At 50.3% G+C, this 23,296-nt stretch overlaps 1 protein-coding gene across 1 annotated transcript in view; it reads left to right on the top strand.

Moving 5' to 3' along the window:
- Positions 1-23,296, top strand: part of LOC115635165 (rho GTPase-activating protein 39-like) — a 120,090-nt gene that overhangs the window by 29,192 nt on the left and 67,602 nt on the right. Inside the window, exon 2 of the mRNA XM_030533493.1 lies at positions 16,243-16,641. Coding sequence (XP_030389353.1) covers positions 16,243-16,641 — 399 coding nt within the window. The remainder of the gene's footprint in view (positions 1-16,242; positions 16,642-23,296) is intronic.

Raw genomic sequence — 23,296 nt, 5'->3', positions numbered from 1 at the left:
GGGGCCTTATTGTATATTGTGTTTCATCTGCAGATTTGTACTTTTTGGGCAATGTGTTCAGCTCATTATGTGTGCCGAAGAAAAGTGTTTCTGAAGTGAATCAGTTATGATGAGTTTGTATTGAATTTCATAGACACATCATGAGCTTTTTTACTAGGTTTTCAAGTGTTGGTTTACTCCCCCTCCCTTCCCTGCCCCAGGAAAAGTGTGTGGGGACTGGGGAAAATCACAAGAAGTGACCCATTCCCTCCATACAGAGCTCTTTCTTGAACCAGCTGTTCCCCTTTGGGCTGTGATCAGAGCAGTTGAGATTTGGTCCTCTGTGGACTCTGTACGGTTCTTATTGACTCTGGCTCGTTGCCAGATTCCTGTACTATCCCAGCATTGTAGTGGCTAACTTGAGTCACACTTAATAGGCTTGGACAGTTAATACTTTCAAGAGCTCCTCTGCATTTGTTCCTACTTAATTCTTTTTAACAAAGCAGACAGGGACAGCTGCAACCTGAGAGATTGCCTGAAGACTGAACCAGCGTAGGAAAGTTGTGATGAAAACAGAGTTATCTTTGTTTGATGCATTTAACCACCAGTGTCTAGCAGACTTTGCTAATGGAGAAATAGCCAATTCCTTTCTAAACTATGTCAGTGGGTTGTATGGGTTTTCAAGGGGCTCTGTGTCTTGGCTTATCAATGACTGGCAGCCTTTAAACTTAACAAGACAGAAGGCCATTATTTTGCTAATGCCATATGTTTAAAAAATGTCTCTGCCTTAGATGCATAACTTTCCATTCTTATTCTGAGGCTCTACAGCTTTTTGCTTCAAGATGAGGTTGTCTTTGTGGGAGTGCACCTGTGAAAACAACTGGCACCTAAAGTAATATCAGGTTCTGTGTGTCAGTTACACACAGGAATTGTGTGGTTGAGTCCCCATTTTACCATTATAATCTCAGTAACTCAAGGTATGTCTATGCTGCAATTAGACACCCATGGCTGGCCCATGCCAGCTGACTCAGGCTTGTGGGGCTCGGGCTGTGGTGCTGGGTAATATTGCAGTGTAGAGTTAAGGCTGGGACTGCAGCCTGAGCTCTGGGATCCTCCCACCTTGCAAGGTCCTAGAGGAGGGGTAGGCAACCTATGGCACACGTGCCAAAGGTGGCACACAAGCTGATTTTCAGTGGCACTCACACTGCCTGGGTCCTGGCCACCGGTCCGGGGGGCTCTGCATTTTAATTTAATTTTAAATGAAGCTTCTTAAACATTTTAAAAACCTTATTTACTTTACATACAACAATCATTTAGTTATATATTATAGACTTATAGAAAGAGTCCATCTAAAAATGTTAAAATGTATTGCTGGCACACAAAACCTTAAATTAGAGTGAATAAATGAAGACTCAGCACACCACTTCTGGAAGGTTGCTGACCCCTGTGTTCAGACATACCATTTCCTAATGTAGATGAGGCCCATTGGTCTGGAAACAACCATCTTAGCTTGGGAGTGCCCTGGAAAGTGCATTTGAGATGTCACCTCCCTTTAGAGAGGGGGAGCAGCTTTGTGGCTCTGACCATGACCCTCAGAGACTGTTGGCTCATGGAGGCATTACGAGGACTGGAGGCTGCCTGTTGGCTGGTAGGCAGGATCCTTGCAGAGCAGTGGAAGTAATGCTGCTGCTGGACTAGTTCTTGTGGGCTTGCTGACTCTCTTGAGTATTTGCTGCCTCCTGCTCTGAAGCTGTGCGTGAAGGGCAAGCAGCCGCTTTGTCAGTCTGCTGATAATGCTTCCCTCCCTACCTAATCCCTGCTGTCTGTGCGTCTGCCAATGGGAATCCTTCCCCAGAAGCTTTTCCCTTGTTTGGTGGAAATGAGGGAACAGTGTGAATCTCCTTTAATGTTTAAGAGGAAAACTTTCCAGACAGTTGCCCCTGCCTGTGAGGAGGCATCTGTTGAGCCTTTTCATCTCCCGGTGTTTTGGGTCACAGGATCACAGTGCCCTCTTCCCAGTAGCAAGAGGAATTCAGGGAGTGCATCTAGCTGTTAAAGCAGAGCTCCTCAATTCTACTCCTGTCTCAACTACCTCTGGGGAAGATGGGGTGGCGTTAATGCTTGGAAAGCACTTGGGGATCCTCGGCTGAAAGGTGCCATCTAGGGGCCCAGGAGTGGTGTTCAGTACATCTTGCCACGTTTGCGCAGGAAATGTCTTGGCATGCAGAGGAACTGAGTTGTAATTACCAAAAGATAATTAGTTTGCGAGGTCAGATTGCTGCTGTAGCTGAGTGCGTAGCTCCTCGTCAGGAACGCACAGCAGTGCTTGCTCCTAGGAGGCTTGTGATCCAAGCTGTAATATTTTTTCTAATAATTTCTCCGTGAGGTATTGTTAAACTTGCTGTATATTTTCTGTGCTAAATTTTTTTTTGGCTGAACAGGAAAGAGCCAGGATGTGGGCTTCAGAGATTCATTTCAGTGGAGCTACAGTATTTCCAAAAGCCCAGCTTTGGAATGGTTCCCAGGCTTTTGAAAGCAGTGAACCTGCAGACATACCCTGGGGGCAGCTGGCGCTTGTTGCTTTGCACGGCATAGCATGCAATTAAACTGAGGCTGGATGGGAGCAGAGTTGGGCTGGGTTCATCTTTGTTTTCCTTACTATTTAGACTCCCAGAGCCTGAAGAACTGGCCTCTCTGAAAGCTGGTCAGTGTGGCAAGGGACTGAGGATGAGTGCTTGCTGGTGCTTCATGCCCCTCTGGCAGTCAGTCCCAGATTGGGGCAGTGCACCTGGGAAGGTGAGGGAAGGAGGCTACTTTGCTGACTGTCGGTCTGAAATGCCCAGGCCCTGAAAGGCCAAACAGCTCATCTCAAGTTTCACTGACCTGAGTAGGCACTGTAGTGGAGACACATGGGAGACTGGGGCTTTTAATTTTTCTGTAAAGTCAATGAGGAATAACCCTTTGGCTATGTGCTGCCTTGTCTCCAGTAGGCCTTCTTGAGGGTGGGCGCCAGGAAGCAGTGGCCGTGGTAGTAGAAAGCATTGTCCTGTGAGGTGGGAGCTATCCTTAATGCCCTGTGCCCTGCCACTCAGGGCAGCCCCAGGAGAACCTGTCCTGCTGCTCCAGGCCCTGGGCAGGGGGTGGGTCCCCCAGCAGGAATGGGGAAACTTGGTCGTCCTGCCCAAGACTTTTGGGCTGCCCAGGCCACATCCAGAACAGCCTTTCCCATTGGGCTGTTGTCCGTGGCCTTTGGCCCTTAATAAAACTTGAGGCAAGTGGTTGCAGCCTGTGTGAGGGTCTGAATGTTACCATCCTGTTGTAAGGGCCTGGGACAGGCATCTAAGGGTGGGGTTAAGGCATCTGGGTGGAGCCCCACAGCTGAGCCCTGTTACCACTCTGAGGGCTCAGAGGTGGCAGCAATAGACCAAGTATCAGAGGGGTAGCTGTGTTAGTCTGAATCCACAAAAGCAACGAGGAGTCTGGTGGCATCTTAAAGACTAACAGATTTATTTAGGCATAAGCTTTCGTGAGTAAAAGCCCACTTCTTCAGATTCACTCCATGCATCTGAAGAAGTGGGTTTTTACCCACAAAAGCTTATGCCCAAATAAATCTGTTAGTCTTTAAGGTGCCACTGGACTCCTCATTAGCAATAGACCCTCTCTCTCCTTGGGAGGAGCAGCAGCAGCCCCCCTCCTCCGAACAGCAGGGCCACCCTTTCCCTTGGAGTCAGCTGCAGGGGCTCCCTATCACTCTAGAGCAACTACAAGGGTGGCAGAAGGGGACCCTTTTCCCACCCCACAGAGGCAGGGGGTGTTTCACTACTTACCTCAACAGCCAGGCTTTATCTGCTTGGATGAGTGGGCTCCTGCACTGTTCTCTTTCTCCACATACTGGGGTGACGGTGGCACAGGGGCTTGATATTAATACTCTATTGAGAAGCATGGGACTGTTCCTCTCAGAGTTGTTGTCTCAGGCTCTTGGCACACTCAGGCAGATGTGACAGGGATGGTAGTCATGCTCGGGTCACATTTCCAAGTTTCTCTTTACAACCATGAGGACTACAAAATTACTTTTTCTTTTAACGGAAAGCTCAGCTTCAGCTGTAATCACGTGACTCCAGGAGCTGGGGCACAGGTCTGTAGTGCTATACCTCTAGCTCTGGCTGGGCTGCTTTGATTATGCAATCCACTCATCTTTCACCCTTGTGGTGCACCCATGGCCTGGAGCCAGCACTGCATCTAAGGGGATTTCCTTCTGCCCCCTCGCTGAGTTTCTCCTAAGAGGTCATGGCTGTTTTGAGGTTCCTGTTTCCTTTCTGTATGCGGCCTCTGCAGCAGAGATGCAGCCTGGGTTTCACAGGAAGCTGTTTAGTTTTGGCATCTAGCCATAGTGAGCCACTGCAATGCACCCTTTGTTCTGGCCAGCCTTCCAAAGGGGGTTGGCTGTCCTCTCTGCAAAGGGGCCAAAGCTCTGCTCCCAGCAGGTGCTGCAGCAGCCTTGAAACCCAGTGTAAAATCAGGCTCCAGTTGGGTAGCTGGAAGCATGCTGACAAGATCTGCAGTAGGTGGAAAGCTCCCTAATTGATAGGCCCACTGGAGTCTTCTGTTCCATGCCTCCTGTGTCACAGTTACCCAGCCGCAGGGCATGCTCCACCACCCCGGGAGCTGGCTTTTGGAGGGGGCTTCCCTGCCCTACTCATGGCTGGCTGTTTGCAGGCTTCCAGCAGAGCTGTGTGTTGATGTGAAAGGGTCAGACCTGGACGGTGGCAGTGAGCCATTTGTTCTGTATTTTCACAGACCAGTACACGTCTCACGCTGAACAGATGCTGCTTTGTTTGCACAGTGCCTATTTTCAGACCAGAGCAGTGGAACCTTTTGGGTGCTGGCTGGAGTTATATTTACCTTGGTTCCTCTGTCATTTTTGCTGCTGGGATGCCTGTGTGCGTATTAGCTGTGGAGATGTACACCCAGCTTTTATTTTTAGATTTAAATGACAGCTTTCCTGAGCTTGGCGGAGAGGAGCCAGACAGTGAAAGTCTTGCCACAGGAGGAGTTGACTTTCGCTGTCCTCACTTCAGAAGTGAGCCAAGCCAGCCAGCTGTGCGGTCACTAGGGGAGAGCTTAGACGGAGCTTTCCAGCCCCACATGTCAGCTCCATGAGGCAAGTGAACAGTCCTATAGGGATTAGCCCTGCTGCCGTGAAAGGGTTGGACTAGTGGGTTTCTGCAGCCTAGAGAAGTCCAGGAGTCTGGGCTTTGTTGCTCAGCAGGCACGTGGAGGTCTCTCAAGCAGGATTTCTGTTGCTAGCTGGAGTCCTGTGCCGTTTGCACAGGTCGCTCTCTCTGGAGTGGGTGGCTGTTCTGGCCTGAAGGCAGGTTGGACTGCTGGAAGCAGATGCTGTGCTATGTATGTACGTTGGGGGAGGGGCACAACATGCTTGAAAGGAGAGACAGGGTGGGGCTGTAGGGATGACACTGTTAAACCTCCAAGTGGAGACTGCCTCAGCTCTTCTGCCAGTTGGCAGCCTGGACCTCTGGGGAGGGAAGGGAGACTTCTCCTTCCTCACCAGTTCCTGTAGGGCTGGGGCAAAGGCTGGAATCCAGCCTGCTGAGTGCCCTGCCCATCACCTCTGGGAAGACACCTGCTTCACGTTCCCTAGTTTGCCTTCTCTGGCTGAGGTCAAGGGGTTTCCTGGAGCCCCACAGGTTGTTGTCATGGAGTCACAGGCTTGGCGCTCTGGCACGGCTCTGAATGAAGTCAGGCAGGACTCTACTCCAGCATCTCTCCCCTCGGGGCACGCGCTCACCTGGTCAAGAAACCTCCTTGGCTTCACCGTCTCCTGGGTCTGACCTCAAGCTTTCAGCCCCCTGTCCATCCAGGGGCTCCCCGCAGCCAGTCCCGCTGGTGGGACACCTGGGGAAGCCTCACATGCCTCAAAGGGTCCTGCCTCTAACTCCACAATCAGCAGTGACTCTCAGCCAGCAAGTAACAAGGAAAGTTTATTAGTTAACTGGAAGACAACTTAGAACAGAGCTTGTTAGCACTGAAAGCAGGAACACTCAGCAAACTCCATCCTCAGGAGATCCAGAGCCCTGGACTCTCCCCAGTTCAGCTCAGCTCCTCTGACTCATCCTCCACTTTTCAGTATTGTAGTGTGTGCGCTAGAACTGGAGATGCTGGAGCAGCAATGGCTTCACCAGCACTATGCAGAGAATCAGTGCACCTCTCTACTGCTCCTGTTCTTCCCTCCCCTGGTTAGAGAGCCAGGGCTCATGTTACCCTCAGCCCCAGTCTGCCAGGAGCTTTTGTTCAGTTGGTTTCCACCAGGACTGCTGAGCCCCTTTCAGAGTCACTGTTTTCCAGGATACAGTCCCCCCAACCTGTGAGCATGGCCTGCATTCTTCCTGCCGGGATGTGTGAGCTTGCATTTGGCTGCACTAAAACACGTCTGCATGAGCCCAGTTCCCCAGCTGATCCACTTTGCTCAGTCCTTGTCACGGTTTATGAGCCCATCAGCTGCTCAGCGATGATTTTTGGTTTCTTTCAGATCATTGATATCTATGGAATAGTGTTTGGCTGTGAATGATCCCTGTGGGACCCCAGTAGTTGACAGATATCCCCCCATCCCACTCCCTCCCCAAAGAAATGGGGTGCAGGGGGAGAAGAGGAGTGGAAATGAGGAATATCTGAATTCCCTCCAGTCTGTAAGAGTCTGGTGGGGAGAAACAGCCTTCGGAATAATGAAATGAAAGCCCTTGGGTAGAGTTGAAATGGGTGAGATAATGTTGATTGCTATTTATTGACGCATGGTGAGCAGGGTTCTGGGAAGCCTGTGTACACCAGTGGGGAACTGAGAGCTCTGCACATTAGATCAAGAAAGATGTTTTAGACCAGTGGTTCTCAAACTTTTGTACTGGTGACGTCTTTCACACAGCAAGCCTCTGAGTGCAAACCTCCCCCCCCTTATAATTAAAAAAATGTTTTTATATATTTCGGGGTTTGGGGTGGAAGCTGACAGCTTGCGGCCCCCATGTAATAGCATCACGACCCTCTGAGGAGTCCTGATCCCCAGTTTGAGAACCTCTGTTTTACACCCACAATCCCTCAGCTGGGAGCTTCCCGCTAGTGTGCTGCCCCCTCTAGTTTGAAATGTCCCTGGATGTGGAGCTCCCGCTGCTGACCTGGAAGGCTGTTGCCCAGTGCAGTGGATTTTGCTGTGTTGGGAAATGTTTCCTGATGTTTGTGCCCCTCTCTAAACCAAGCTGCTGCGTGAGGCAGACGCAGTATTACCTGAGCTGAGGAAGAACTCTGTGTAAGCCTGAAAGCTCAGCTCTCTCACCACCAGAAGCTGGTTCAATAAAGAATATTGCCTCCCCCACTTTGTCTCACTAATAAGTAGGGCTGTCAAGCAATAAAAAAAAGTAATCACAATCACACGATTAAAAAAATTAATCATGATTAATTGCATGATTAATCACACTGTTAAACAATAATAGAATACCATTTATTTAAATATTTAGGTGTTTTTTACATTTTCAAATATATTGATTTCAATTACAACACAGAATACAAAGGAGCAGGAGACATAAAATTCTCCCCAAAGGAGTTCAGTCACACATTTAATTAACACATTTTTTTTAATGAGTGTTATCAGCATGGAAGCATGTTGTCTGGAATGGTGGCCGAAGCATGAAGGGGCATACGAATGTTTAGCATATCTGGCACATAAATACTTCGCAATGCCGACTACAAAAGTGCCATGCAAATACCTGTTCTCGCTTTCTAGTGACATTGTAAATAAGAAGAGGGCAGCATTATCTCCTGTAAATGTAAACAAACTTGTTTGGCTTAGTCATTGGCTGAACAAGAAATAGGACTGAGTGGACTTGTGTGCTATAAAGTTTTACATTGTTTTGTTTTTGAGTGCAGTTATGTAACAAAAAAAATCTACATTTGTAAGTTGCACTTTCAGGACAAAGAAATTGCTCTACAATACTTCTATGAGGTGAATTGAAAAATATTTTACATCATTTTTGCAGTGCAAATGTTTATAGTAAAAAAAATATATATACTTTGATTTCAATTACAACACAGAATACAATACATATGAAAATGTAGAAAAACATCCAAAACATTTAATACATTTCAATTGGTATTCTTTTGTTTAACAGCGCGATTAAAACTGATTAATTTTTTTGAGTAAATCGCGTGAGTTAACTGCAGTTAATTGACAGCTCTACTAATAAGCCTTACTTAATCGGGGAATCTTTACACAGGAGGCTTCATAGTATCTATCCACTGGTTTAAAGACCATGTGACCTGTTGTGGGAAAGTATTTTTCCACCATGCTTGTCCTGGCCAAAATTCATGTTGCCCAGTAAAAATCTTTGGTTGTCCAATTTTTTGTGTAGTGTAGGTAACATTTACAAGAAAAACAGTTGTGTCCCTAATAGCAGTGCTTGGATTTCTTAGCTTTCTCTCATTTGTTGTTTTAAATTTGATTATGTTCCGCATGTTCCTTCCTCTCAGTTCTGCATCTTCTCCCCTCCATTTAGTTACAACTCCTGGTTTCTCTGCCAGCCTTGTACTGAGCTGTTCATCGTGGGGGAGGGAGGGAGAGGAAGATGGATAAAGGCCTAACAAGGGGACCACACCTATCTTTTCATTGTTTAGAAGGGCTGCGGTTCTGTTTGCCCATAAGGGCTTAGCAACTGTCTGAGCACTATCTTGTTTCCTGTGTGCAGCATATGTGACTCAATCTGTTAGGGCAATGCTAGTACTTAGCACAGACCTAGCCCTGTTCAAATAGGAATTCTCACAGCTGTGTAGCCACACTCTGTTGCTTAGGTACTGAAAAGCTAAGCCCAAGGTCAGAAATCAGCAGCAGCAGAGCTGGGATGAAGATGTAGGAGTGTAAGGTTTCCAGTCCCACGCCTGGCCTGTGCTAGGGTTCTAGATGAAGCATTGCATACTGGCATTTGTAGTCTACATGGCTTGTGTTTCTGGAGTAAAGTCGAGCATTGCTGCAATTGGTTCCATTTAATAAAAATGTGATGACCTCAGGCTAATGGCACACTGCCCATGGGGCCTTCAGCTGGGCAAAATCTGGGTTTTCCTCCTGCCATAGAACACTGCTGCCTGGGCCAAATGAGGTGTTCAGTGGACTCTCCTGTTTCAAGGGCAGGTAAATGCTCCACTCTCCCACCTCCGCTTTCTCATGAGTCAGATGGATAATATGCAGCACCCTGGGGCCTTTGAAAGTGACAGGGCTTAGCAGGCTGGTGTTTTCTCTTTCCCTCGCAGTGACTCTGCAGATCTTGTACAGGACTTGTCATCGGGAGCTGGTCCAAAGGGCTGCAGAATAACAGGTGTGCTGGAGACTTTGCTCTGAAATATTGATTGGGAAAGTGAAAGGTTATGAAAGCTAGAGGTGGGCTCTGCAGTTCCTGGCCTTAGCTGAGCGAGGTCCCTGGAGCTGGAGTCTGGGGGAGTCAAACTTAGTCGGATTGTCTTTGAAGGAGCAGAGTTTGCAGATGCAAGTTAAATCTGGCATGGAGCTTGGCAGGAGGACAGTGAGCTGCAGCCTCCCGTTTCTCTGCCCAGTTTATAAAATAGCTTTTAAAATAAATAAAATGTCAACCTTGAAGGGCTGTTAAAGAGGGAGGGAGGGAGCGAGCCAGGCTGTGAGGACTGCTCCTCTGCCTGTGTGAAGTATTCCCGCTGCTACCTCCTGCATCCTCTGTGCTGAGAAAGGGTTGGGGGAGCTCTGGAGCTGAGCTAGCTGGCTGACCTGGGCATGGAGAAGGCTGGCAAGTCAGTTTGCAGCAAGCCCCCCTATAGTAAATGGTGAAGGCTGTTGCCATCAGACCCTTGTAGCTCTGCTGTGTGGGTTCCCATGGAGCAAATCAATGGGTAAAATGTCTGCCCAGCTCAGTGCACCTGCCACAAACAGCAGGATGGCGCAGAATGAAGGCTGTGTTTTGCTCCTTCCTGAGGAAGTGTTTACACTAGCCTTTTCCTCTAAAACTTCTCACCATTGCACTAGCTTCTGCGTAGCTCCTAATGGTACAACAGATAAGGCCCCCACTGTGTGCCCAGTGGCGTTTTGGGTACCATCTCCGAGCATGTCTAGTGGGCATGGTTCTTAAAATGCTGGTAGCCACAGTGCTTTATCTATGCTAGTGCTCCCCGCGGGGCTGCCAGCAGTGCAATGGAGGAATATTTTGGAGACAAGTATCCCCTTCAGGAAAATCAGCGTGCATTGGGTGAGTAAATGCCTTTGCTGTTGGTCTTTTCTGGAAGTCCCATAGCAAGCAGCCCAGAGCTGCGCTTTATTTTCAAAACGTTACAACCCTTGGAATGTATTTGTGTATGTACGAAATGCAAAGGAAACATCTGAAATCTATGAAATAATAGAGGCTACTTGCTGGGGCTGTATTTCTGTGGTTCAAAGGGAGACTTTATTTGCCAGCCAAATGAATAATTTTAAGCTTTGGTTACTGACTACATGACAAACCTGTTACCAAGTCTAGAGACCTGGTCAGGTCGGGCTCTGAGCTGATTTCTGGAGTGTTACTGTATTTCATCCAAGATGACTGAAGATGCACATACACGCTGTAGAGTTTGCTCCTGAGAAGGCCAGGCAAAAAGCCCTGGGTTTTACTTGAGAGGGCCCTGACCTAGGGTGGCTAGATGTTCCGATTTTATAGGGACAGTCCTGATATTTGGGCTTTGTCTTATATGGGTGCCTATTACCCCCCACCTCCATCCCGATTTTTCACAGTTTCTGTCTGGTCACCCTAGCCTGAACTAAAACCGTGGATCCACATTCTTTCACCCTTGGGGAAATGCAGGAGTAAATCCAGACTTTGTGACTAGACCCTGTACCCTACAATAGGCAGCAGTAAAACCGTGGAACAGAACTTACTCTTGAGTTGGGATCTGGATCTGAACTTTGTGATGCAGGCTGTTCTCTAACCTTTATGCTGATTCCTTCTTGTCCCCTCATTCACACTACTGCCAGGGACACTTCGCTTTGACCTGATAATGCTGGCTTGTGATTATTTTATGTTCAGCAGAGCACTCCAAGCTGGGAAGTTATCTATCTAAGATCCTGGGTTTAACACAGCTTTGCAGAGTTCCTGATCTGATGCTCTAAGCTTGGATTGTGTCAGCGGGTGCTGGCTTCTCTCTAGGAATGTGTTGCCTCCCTCTCTCTTGTTTTCCTTTTGTTGTTTTGACTCTTTCTTTACGTTAGAGTAATTGAAGTGGAGTGTGGTACAGAGTGATCTGAATGTCCCTTTGTTTCATTGCAGCCTGGCAATTCACAGCTTCCAGATATTTACCAGAACAAAGAGGCCATAAGCCCAAATCTCAGGTTAATTTGTCTTTGCACACAAAGGTAAAAGAAAACACTAAGAGCAGCAGGCTATAGTTAGCAGCAACATAAACACAGCCAGAGATTGGTGCCATTAGAAGGGGTTGTGAAGTTGCTTTCAGTATTTACTCCCTGCCTTCCCTCTGTCCTGAGAAATAGCTACACTTCCAGAGCCCCTTGTTTCAGAGCTTCAGAGTAGCAGCCATGTTAGTCTGTATCCGCAAAAAGAACAGGAGTGCTTGTGGCACCTTAAAGATTAGCAAATTTATTTGAGCATAAGCTTTCGTGGGCTGAAACCCACTTCACTGGATGCATGTAGTGGAAAATACAGTAGGAAGATATATATACACAGAGAACATGAAAAAATGGGTGTTGCCATACCAACTCTAATGAGACTAATCAATTAAGGTGGGCGGGCTATTATCAGCAGGAGAGAGAAAAAAAACTTTTTGTAGTGGTAATCAAAATGGCCCATTTCCAGCAGTTGACAAGGTGTGAGGAACCCCATGTTTATTTTTCTCCCCTCAGGTTCCTCACACCTTCTTGTCAACTGCTGGAAATATGCCATTTTGGTAACACCCATTGTTTCATGTTGTGTGTGTATGTGTGTGTATGTATATATCTTCCTACTGTATTTTCCACTGCATGCATCCAATGAAGTGGGTTTTAGCCCACAAAAGCTTATGCTCAAATAAATTCGTTAGTCTCTAAGGTGCCACAAGTACTCCTCCTCTTGTTTCAGAGCTGAATCCTTGCAAATGGCTGCTGGCAGAAGGGATCTTGAGTACAATGCTGCTGAATTTTAAATAGTTTGACCATGCAACAGGGGACTTTGCCATTTTTCTGGTGTACGTAAACCTGGGAAACTCCCTCTCCCTTCCCTTGCTGAGCCATGATGTGAGTCACTTATTCTGCACTGCTGGCCTCTCTCTCCTCTTTTGGACCCTCCACGGGCCCAAGTGACCACATCCCTCCCTGCCCTCTCCCACAAAATGTATCTCCACTCTTGTCCCGTGCCTCTCGCTGCAGTTCTTCCCCTCAGCCTGTCTCGACAGCTCCTCTTGAATCTCTCTTGGTTAGCTTTAAGCTTGGCCTGGCTGAAATGGAACCACTGACTGCTTTACTCCCCCATCTCTTTATCACTGCTGACAACACCACCCTGTCACTCATGCCCATAACTTGGCTCCTCCCTCTCTCTTGCCTTCATGTCTGGGCTGTGTCCACACTTGGCCGCTGCTTCCATAACATCTCTGAGATCTAGCCCTTTCTTTCTGTCCACACAGCTACATCTTGTTAGGCCCTTCCCGTTCCCTGTTTGAGTCCTGCAGCGGCCTCCTGGCCGGCATTCCTGATACCCACACCACCCCCAGTCTGTTCGCATTGCTACTGTAGAGATCACATGCAGGCTGAAAGGACAGAGATCCTCTCCGCTGAGAGCCAATTGCAGGTTTTGCTGAAGGCCATTTGAGAGCAAACGCAGCCAAAGCAGCTTACCGGGAGTACTTAGCTTTGTCTGTGGAGAGGCACTCAGGTGGTGACTTGCCCTGGCAATGTGTATGGTGGTCACGTGGGCTGAGCACTATGCTTCTCCCTGCGGGGGGGAGTGGCACGTGCACCCTAAGTTTGGAGTGACTACTGGGGCTAGTGGGTCAGCCTTGGACGCCTGTCTGGAGTATCCTTAATTCTACTTCGGTGTTTATAAATGATGCGAATACCCCCGCCTCTGGATGGAGAAGTGGCCTTGCAGGTAAGTGGGCAAGGCCTGCTGGACCCCTGGCTCCCCCTTTCCGAACTGATCTGTACGGGAGGCCAGCAGAGTGGGGGGTGGTGCCCGAGGGCTTTGATATCACGCAGCTTTGTGTCTCTCCTGGGACAGTGACATGAATGAAAACAAGCTGCCTGGGCTCTCTTGGTAGATGGACGTGATCCTGCGTGATTGGGGACACGCTGGAGTTTGGTGGGGATGGGCCAGCTGCCCTTGACGTGGTTAGCAATATGGGCCCCTTCTTTTTGTTTCTATGATAATTTCTGACTCTCTAAGTGGCTTTGGCCTTGGTGTGGTGATTGTGACCATTTCTCCCTGGCATGGGCCTTGCTGCAGTTCCATAGGGCCTGGTCATGACCCAGGCTGGAGGTTGCAGTATGCTCTCCATGGGGCTACATGTGAAGACCAGCCAGAAGCTCCAACAGCTGATCAAGAGCCTGGTGCACGAGTGGCTTCTTGGTCCCGTCCAGGTGCCATTCAAGGAGCTGCTGTCAGTGTGGTGTGGATCCTGACTGTCCAAGGGGCTGCATCCCGCTCATGCTCTGCCTCAGCAATGAAGCTGGCTCTTGCCCTCTAGATGTAAACTGTTGAGATCTGAGATCAGAATATTCTCTGTGGAGGGCCCTCTGCTAGAACGTGCTATTCCTGTGAGTCAGACTGGCCCTAGTTAATTACCCTTCTCTCTTCTCTGGCCCAAAGGCACGAGGACGGAAGTTTATATACAAAGTCCGCTCCTGTCAGCTCTGGCTTGGCTTTTGGCAGTGTTTTAACACGTTACGGTGCCCAGGGCCAGCTGCAATAGGGGCGTTTTACAACTTAGAACATACATGAAAGGGTTAATCTGCAACTCTGTGGTGAGCTGTGTGGGGGTTGATTTGGTTTGCGCTCTGTGAATGGGCCCTTGTCAGTGTGTAATTGTGCTGCTCCATGACCGTGGTACAGGCACTAGGGGATTTTTGTGCTTAGTCTTTATCTCCAAACCAAGAGGCTTTCACTCCCAGGCCCACCAGTGCTATCCTTACCTGGGTTAACAGAAGTGAGAATTGCCTTGAATGCTGGGGGGAGGTGTTAATTGGAAAGGGGGGTAGAACAACTGCCAGTGCTCAGGCGTGGGACCTGTGAAGGAGCTGGTGGGTTTTCTGAAACATTTGGCCCAGTTACCCCCAGTGGCTAACGAATATCACCTGACTGACCAGCCTAATGCCTTACAGTGACCTTAATATCAAAGAGCTGGGCTCTTAAAACTACTCCCTGGAAGAGCCATCAAGTGAGGCTAAGCCCCTGCAGACGAATGCAGATGTTAGGGAACAACCTGCAGATGTAATCCAGCATTGCTAAAGCATTCCTGGCCCCCTGCCCATTACCCAGGCCTAATACTGGGCCGAGTGCTGGGTGTTCTATGTCTTTCCCAATATGCTCATTTGTTAGGTGTTTGGCCGGGCTATTTAGTTTTGTACCAGCTCAGGGCCCAGGTAGAGAGCTACTTGTTAGTCCTGCTCTCTGATCAGCTGAGCTTTTGACTTGTCCTGCTTGCCCTGTGCATTCTAGTGGCGCACGGTATCTCATTTCTGTAGGGCTTGTATCTTCTCCTCCCTGCAGGGAAACTCCTCCAGCTTCTTGGTTCCCCAGCAGGCCAAACCTTCAGAGAGATCCTTGTAAATGAGACCCCTGCGGGCCGGCCTTGGGCACCTGCTGCTGTTCTGTACTCTGAGCACACTGTCAGCCATGCTTGTTACCAGCACACCACCACTGGTTCTGGTTCTGCACCTTCTCCGGGAAAGTCCTGCCAGCTCCTTCCCATGAAAGAAGTGACCTGAAGTCACCTTTCTCCACGGTCTTCTTATGGGCTGGCCCACCCAGATCCAGCCCTCTCCTTCCTGACTCACCTGTGCAGGGGAGAGGAGTTCTTGCAGCCCTTTGTTCAGATGAAAGTGAACTAAGTGCCGTATCTGAGCAGTTTGTGCTTTTTAATTCAACACAGTTTCTGAGCAGCCTCCAAGATGGGCAGACTGCATGGGGATGAAGGCCAGGACTTTCAGAAACAGGACCCTAAAGTTAGGCACTTAAATGAATGGCCAAGTGCAGAACACCCAGTTCTCCTATTAACTTCAATGGTAAGAATCCCACTTCAGTTAAATCAAAATAGGGCACTTTGAATCTGAAGTAGCAGCATTCTGTTTCACCAGATCTGGCCTGAACAACATAGCTTGTAATTCACACCTTTAGGCAGGTGCCAGTCTTGTGTGCAAGGCCGGTCCTGAGGCCCGAGTTCCTGCAGCTGTGCAATATGTGGTGGCTGCGGGTTCCTTGACAAAGCAGCAACACTTGGATCACACCTGGAGCCTTTGTTTATGCATGTGAGAGCCACGGCTTGGTATTTCCTGGCACTCAGATGTGGATGCCCCCAGCCTCTGGGTCCTCTGCCCTACCATTGCCATTCTGGCTTGTTGCAACCCCTCATTGGCTCAGCAGAAAGGCAGCCTGAGCTATTTTGTTGAAAGGGCATGTGCCCTTCTCTGCTGTTTTCTGATAGCGCCTGGAAGACCAGGCTGAAAACAAAGAGGTTTTTCTTCTTCTGCTGTTACCCTAGAAATCAGACCCTCTTGAGGACAGAGGGCTTCATAGTGACTGGAGAACTAGTGCACATGAAACAAATGGCTAATCAAGGGAATGCGGAGCTAAGTGGGGTTTTGATCACACTGTTTAAAACCTGGGGTCATGTTGAACCTGTGTCAGTGACTAATGCTGTCTTGGAAAGAGGTGTCTTTGTTAAGGATTGAACAGCTGCCTCCCTTTGCCTGTGGTCCTGGAGCGACTGTAACAACCTGACACCTCTCATGCTCCTCCAGCTGAAAACGGAGCCTGGACTTTACTGTCCTGTGGCTCCAAACAATAAGCAGGATGTAAAACGCTGTGTAGGCCTCCTTCAACCAAAAAGGTGTCAGCCCAATATAGCTCCCCCTTCACACAGGTCACTGTGACACTGATCCAGAGCCTGGTTGCCTGTTCCTACTCCGAGTCCTGGCCCAGGGACTGAGGTAGCTGGCTGCATGCCCGTGGGGTATTCCTGTTGTCTTGTGCCCCCAACCCAGACTGACTGTGCCTTTCTTTGCTGTTGCAGCTCAGATTGGGTGGAGATCATCGAGCCGCGCTCTCGGGAGCGAATGTATGTCAACCTGGCCACCGGTGAGTGTGGCTGGGAGCCACCTCCCAACCTGAGAGTTCGCCAGTCGGACCAGAAGCAGTGGTGGGAGCTGTTTGACCAGAACAACAACCGCTTCTATTACTACAATGCCATCACCCAGCAAACCGTATGGCACCGGCCACAGGGCTGTGACATTGTGCCACTGGCACAGCTCCAGGCCATGAAACGCAGGTCCCAGTCTGACTGCAGGGGGCCTCAGCATACAGACAGTGCAAGCAGTGATGGGAGAAACAGCCCGGTCCAAACGGCCCTGCTGCAGGAAGTGGAGAAGAGCACGGGGCAGAGCAGTGCAGAGAAGAGGCCAGACCCTGGAAGGTAGGGAAGGCTTTGTACTGCCTACAACTTTCTCCTGCGTAACTGCTGTGCAGCTGTATGCCCTGCAGGCACTGGCTGCTGGGTGTGGACTTGGGGCTGAGGACGCAGCCTGGGAAGCTGGGCTGGCTGTGCTGGGGGTTGGGCTCCCCGCTTGGGGTAGCCAGCTAGACAGCAGGCTGCGTTCAGTGCGCTGCGATCGGAGTGAAATGCCGGAATTAGATCTAAGGGTGAACTCAGAATGAATCATTCGCTCCCCCGTGCTGGACAGCTGGGGCTGCACAGTGGAGAGGCTGCCAGGAAAGGCCGAGCTACCGAGCCACACACGCAGGCTACCAGCTCCTTATGTAGAAGGTACCAGGTGGGAGACTAAACCTGTGGGGGCAGAGCCTCTTGGACTGCACCGGGGTCTTGGGCTGGCAGGTTCCTTTCCTGTTACCCTGCCCCAGCCCTTTCTCTCTGCCAGCCTAGCGGGGCTGCCGTGAGGGATGTGACTGCCAAGGAGCTGGGGCAGAGCTCACGGTCACTTGCACACGTCAGCCAAGGAACAATAACTGGATGCTAGTGTGTTTGGCTAAAGGCTTTGTTTTTATGAGGAACTGATCTGACAACAAGCGAGTGTGTTTCTTTTTGGGATTTTGCCAGCTGTTGTCCCTGCTTTCCCACTCCCCCAGCCCTGCTGTCAACACGGGCACGTCTCCCCTGCCTTGTACATGGGGCGCTCCACGCACGCTGCACTGTGAAGAACTGAAGCCCTGGGAGGGAGGTCAGGAGACTCCCCAGGAGGCCTTCGCCTGGGCTTGTGTTGCTGTTGAGCACAGTGCTCAGGTAGTGTGAAGATATGGGCAGTGTAAATTCCCAAGGGGATTCACAGCTTGTGAAGCTGCAGCCCAGAGGGGCAAGTGACTTGATCAAAGTCCCCCAGGAAGTCTGAGGTAGAGCTAGGAACAGAACGTCTCCTGGTTCCCAGCCCAGTGTCGTTACCATTTGCAATAGCTGAACACAGTCGCCTTTGTTGTGAGCCGGTCTTCGTTCGTGGCTGGCTCTTTGGGGCAGGCGATGTCTTCCTGCCTGTGTGACTGGCATCTAGCATGTTGGGGTAGTGCTGTGCGGCAGGAGTTGCAGGGAAGAAGGAGAGATGGGTCCAAGGTGCTACAGACTCTTTTTCCCTGCAAAATCATGGCAAAAATCCCCCTGGCAAGTGAGTTTTGTCTGAGCCAGTGCATGTCCGGCGGAGTCTGGCAGTGCTGCTGCCAGGGGTCCTAGTGAATAGCCTGTTGTATGCTAGACTCGTTCGTGGTGTTGCCTAAAACCATATTTCTTGGGGCAAAATTCCTAATGTGCCCTGACTAGATTGTGGGTTGAAATCAATGGGCCATAAAGCTGGAAACTCTGAGATCACACTTCTGCACATCTGTCTCCACAACGCTATGGTGTGTGCTGTGCTCTGTCTGGCAAGCTCGCCTGTCATGTTGCTCCCCCACTCACAGCAGCCTCTGGGGCTAGAGAACTGGGCATGGCCCCTAGCTTGCCTTCCATTTTCAGAGGGCCAGTTGGAAGGAAAGGGCCAGCTAGACTTCTCTACTTTTCCCATTTGCTGCTACTCTGGAGTGTCTAGCACCTTCTGCAGGGCCGCACTTTCTCCATCTGTTTCATTACATCGGCACAGCTTAGGAGATGGCTCTCGTGCTGCCGTGGGCTCCCATAAATCCTCTGGGACAAGAGTGGGAAAGACCTGAAACTCTGATTGTGGAGGAGCCAGGGTTGGTTTCAGGGATCTTCCACTGCTTCCCAGGACCGGCGCTAGAGTTTTTCGCGCCCTAGGCGCACGACCATTTCGCCGCCCCGTGCGCTGCTCCCGTGGCTCCGGTGGAGCTGCCGCAGCCATTTCTGCGGAAGGTCCGTTGGTCCGCGGCTCCGGTGGAGCTGCCGCAGGCATGCCTGCGGGAGGTCCACCGGAGCCGCACGGGACCAGCGGACCTTCCACAGGCATGACTGCGGCAGGTACACCGGAGCCGCCTGCAGCCCCCCCCGGCAAAATGCTGCCTCCCGAAAATCCTGGCGCCCTAGGCGATTGCCTAGTTTGCCTCAGTGAAAGCACCGGCCTTGCTGCTTCCCTCTGCATGTCCTCCTGATGGAGAGAGTTTCCGGAGTACCCTCCTGAGTGACTGCTGGCCTTTGAGCCATTCAGACTGGAAGTTACCAGTGGCTTGCACACAGCATGTACCCGAACCTCCCAGTCCAGGCTGCGCCCCCAATTCCAGCTCTACCCGGCATGCAGGGAGCAGCGTAGCCACCTGGCCACCCCTCGCCTCCCAACTGCAGCAATGTATCAGAATGAGTAGAACTTGGGGGTCCAAATCCCCCTCAAAAAGGGACCTGCTCTCCTGTACTGTAGATTACTCCGGAACTGACCACGTCTCTCCTGTTGGCCTGTGGCTCTGCTGATGGGTCACTCACACAGCTCTGCCAAGGGAATCCAGCCAGTTAAAGGGCTATCTCTGCAGAGCACAGCACATCCCAGCCCTTTGTAAAGGCAAAAAGAGGCAAAGCACGAAGTCCAGGGAGCAGACTGTCCCACACTGAGCCGTGAAAGGACCATAAGTTGGCATCATGACCTCTCTCAGTATCAGGCAGCCTGGTTCTGGGAGAGGGACAGTGATGAAGTGCTTCTTCTGCCCACTCCATCCTGGTTGTACCCTGTGGCAGCAGTTTATGTAATAGATACCTGGGCAGGTATCTATTACAATAGTAAGAGTGTAGTAAGTGTAGTAATAGTAAGACACCTGCCTGATTTCCGTTGCCTGCGTGTTTCCCCACAGACAAAGACACTCTTCCATCCTAGGACAGGCAGCTGAGAGGGACGGGGAGGCTACAGAAGGCCTGGGCGGTGGGTCAGTGCTGGAGCAGTGAAGTGCTCAGACTCTATGGTGAGGAGCACAGGATGAGAACCAGGAGGGAGCAGTACAGTCGACACTATAGTCCGGTCTTTCTTTCAAAATTGTTCTACAAAGCGAACTTGCCTGTGAAGGCCAGTGTCCTGCAGGGGGAGTCGCCCAGGGCTCCACTGCACGTGGGCATGTACTTTCCAGACCTTTCAGTGCGTGTCCAGGACTGGAGTTTGCCAGGCAGGAATAGGCAGGCCGTGGTTCCAGTGACTGGGAATAATTCCCCTGCAAATGTCGGACGTTGCAAGAGTAACTTCCTACCTTTCGTTAGCTAGTCAAGTATTTCCAAACCCAGTACTGCTGCCAGAAGCAGCAAGTGTCCAGCTGGCATTGCCCTGGCATTCTGCACTAGGGGACCCTGCCCAGGTATCTATTACAATAGTAAAAGTGTAGTAAGTGTAGTAATAGTAAGACACCTGCCTGATTTCCATTGCCTGCGTGCTACCTCACAGACAAAGACACAAACGTGTTCCTCCTCCTGAGGCAGGATATGGTCCTAGAGTCCTATCAAGAGAAATCAGATACAATGTTGGTTGTAATGTGGCATCTTCATAAGTATTTGCACCCAAGACAATGAGGCATTTATCTTTAGAAACAGTGCAGATGGTTGGTTGGCTTTCTCTTCTGCCCCCTGCACTAGACGGTTTTCTTCCTTTCTTGTCTGCTCATCTCTCTTCATAGATGGGCTAGAAGGGACTATTGGGGTCCCCTAGTCTGACTTCCCCTATAAGCCAAGCCAGAGAACCTCACCCCATGGTTCCTGCAGCGAGGAGAATTGCTCTATCCTTCGTCTGTTTCATGCTCTGTCTGTTTTTCCACCAAGAAACAATTCTTTATGTGTTCTATTTTATAACATCTCCTGTGCCGGGTAGGTAGGTATCCAGCCTGGCCATTCAGCACAGGTGGGGCTGGCCCATGTCCTAACTGGGTTAAAAGCTAAGGTTGGAACACAGTTGAAACATGCTCTGGTTCTGTTTATACTTTAAGACCTAGCAGTTATCACCTGCTCTCCCAATGCCTGTGCCGAGAAGAGTCTCTCCCTTCGTGGGCCCCTTGTTCTGCATCCTTCTCCCACCAGGGCCAGCGGCCTGTTCTGGAGATGGCCCTTTGCTACCCGGATGACATTCTGGGGCGGAGTGGCTGGCAGGAATTGGCAGCTGGTGGTTCAGGTGGGGATGCTGCTGTGGTTCCCAGAGGCCTTGTAGGGAAGGCACACTGTTTGGTCACGCACTCTGGCCCCTTGTGTTTTCTCCCCAGCTCCTTCCCAGTGCTACCTAAGCCCTGCCTCCAAAGCAGGGTCCCCAGCTGTGCCAGGCGGGGTGTGTTCACCATCTCAGAGCAGGTGCCTAGGGCTTTGCTAACCCCTGAGGTGTGTTTGCACAGCAAATGGAAGCTAGTCTCTGAGCTGGGCTGACAGACTCAGGCTTGCGCTACCCTACTGTAAATAGCAGTGTAGATGTTGCTGCTTGGGCTGCAGCTCAGCTCTGAAGCCTAGGAAGGGGGTGGGTTCAGAGCCCGAGCTGCAGCGTCTACACGGGCATTAGTAGCACGGCAGCACAAGCCTGAGTCTGTAGGCCCGGACGGGGAGGCAAAGTAGAAACCACTTTATCCTTTCAAGAGCCACTGATTCTGAAGGCAAATGTTTCTTAGTTACTTGGAACGAGGGGGCCGCAGAGTCATGCACATGTGGCTGTTCACGGGAATCGAAAGGTTCCTGTTGCCACTTGGAGGGTCAGGCAAGCTGTCACCCCAGCTTGGGAAAGACGTGTTACACCCAGTCCAGAGAATGGGGAAGGGTAGTGGAATTTCTGTCTCCATCCTTGTTCCCTCGCTGCCTTCGTGAAGTCACCGCCCATATTCAAACTCAGACCTGGTGATGGGCATGTGAGAGAGAAGATAGACACCAGTGTCTTCAAAATCAAAGTCAGCTTCTTGCCAGCACAGTTATCCTGTGGGAAAGAGTGAGGCACTCCTGGGGTAAAACAAGTGGCCGGAGTTATCTGTGATTGTGCACAGCTCTCCAACCCAAGCCCTGCTGGGCTGTTCCTCTGCCCTCAAGGGAGAGTGAGAGTGGGGGCTGTGTTAGGCTGCATCTGTTCTAGCTTGTCAGGCTGTCCTAGGAAGGAGAGGCTCAGGTTTCAGCATAGCAGGTGTGGGAGGTTTGAGAAGAGCAGGAGGAAGATGGTGCCAGAAATAGAAAGGTGAAACAGCAGCCCATGGACTGACTGCTTCAGATCTGAGAGCAGGGGCAGTTCTGCCAGAGATTGGTCCCAGCTGAGCCCACCCCAAGGAGTGTCCGTCCCCTCCAGCTGGCATTTGCTTGACTTGGGCTCTGTACAAGGGACAGCCTGAACTCCAGCTGTGTGGCAGGTCCAGGCCCAGCCAGTTGGGGAGAGACCCCACAATCCACTGGTGGGGGAAGCTTTTTGGGGGTGTTCGTTTATTTTCATTCCTTGTGACCCCAAATCCTGCCAAGCCATGTGCAGAATCCCAACTGTGCCCTGCCCTGTAGAGCTCCCTGCCAGGAGAAGCTGAGACCCAGAGGAGCACAGCTGGGCCTGAGGAACCTCTCCTGACCACTCATTCTTCAGGAGTTCCACTGTACCCCATTATCTACCCACAAGCTACAGTTGGGGTCCCAGCTGAACTTCCTAGAGACCACAGGCTCCCTAGCAGCAGTATGTGGCTTTGTGGGTGCATGACCGATACACATCCAGCACTATTGTGTGGTCTCGGCAGGCCAGCCCCAGTGCAGAAATCGAACCATTCCCCTGCTGTGGGAGTGTGGAGGGCCCTAGTGACTCAATTGTACGTTCGTTTGGCACATTTGCTCTTTGTGGGCCAGTTGCAGTTTGTCATATTTGGGATCAAAGATTTACTAACTGCTCATTTCAAAGTGAGCCTCTGAGGCCGCCCTGGGATAGCAACACTTCCTGGGGCCCTCCAGCTAAAGAATTATACTTTTGGGAGATCTCCCAGCATCTCTCACATAGATATCCCCATGATAACTCAGATATGGGCTTAGGGTATTCACTTCGATACACTATATGGGCTAACGGTGTTTAAGTAACCCAGGCGCCATCCAGCATCAAACTGTTAAACAAGGTTTAGGGTTTGGTATCCAGAGAGCTCAGCCTGCTTAGTCCCATGGTAAATACACCACTGAACATTCTTTTTAACCTTTTATTAAAGGTAAAGGAAAGAAGGAGAAACTTAAATGTTTGAAATGTTAAGTGTTAAATAGGGTTTTCATTTTAACAACATTCTGTGCTCCCTTTCCCTTTAGGTGGAGAGAGTTTTAGAAGGAAAAAGCATTGTGTTTGACAGTCACCCAGATGGTATTAAAGATGGTAATAGCTGTCCTTTGGGGAAAGAGAAGAGGTTAGCTGAGATGGACTGGAGCTGGTGTTACAGTCTGATCCTGTTTCATCCCAGGTGGTGCTTTGGATTCAGCTGGGGCTGGTAGAGGTGTGATGTCATCTAGGTCCCTCTCTCTGTCCTGGTCTGGTCAGGACATCTCTCAGGATCAGAACAATGAAGGCCCCCCCAAAATGGTGGGGTGGCAGCCATGATGGTGAAGCTAACATGGGAACATATGAATGGCCATACTGGGTCGGACCAGTGTCCTGCTTTCCAACCGTGGCCAATGCCAGGTGCTTCCGAGGGAATGAACAGAACAGGGCAATTACTGAATGATCCATTCCCTGTCA

Source organism: Gopherus evgoodei, chromosome 14 (assembly GCF_007399415.2).
Source record: "Gopherus evgoodei ecotype Sinaloan lineage chromosome 14, rGopEvg1_v1.p, whole genome shotgun sequence".
NCBI lineage: Eukaryota > Metazoa > Chordata > Testudines > Testudinidae > Gopherus > Gopherus evgoodei.
The sequence above is the reverse complement of the archived record's forward strand: the minus strand, read 5'-3'. Positions and strand labels throughout refer to the sequence as shown.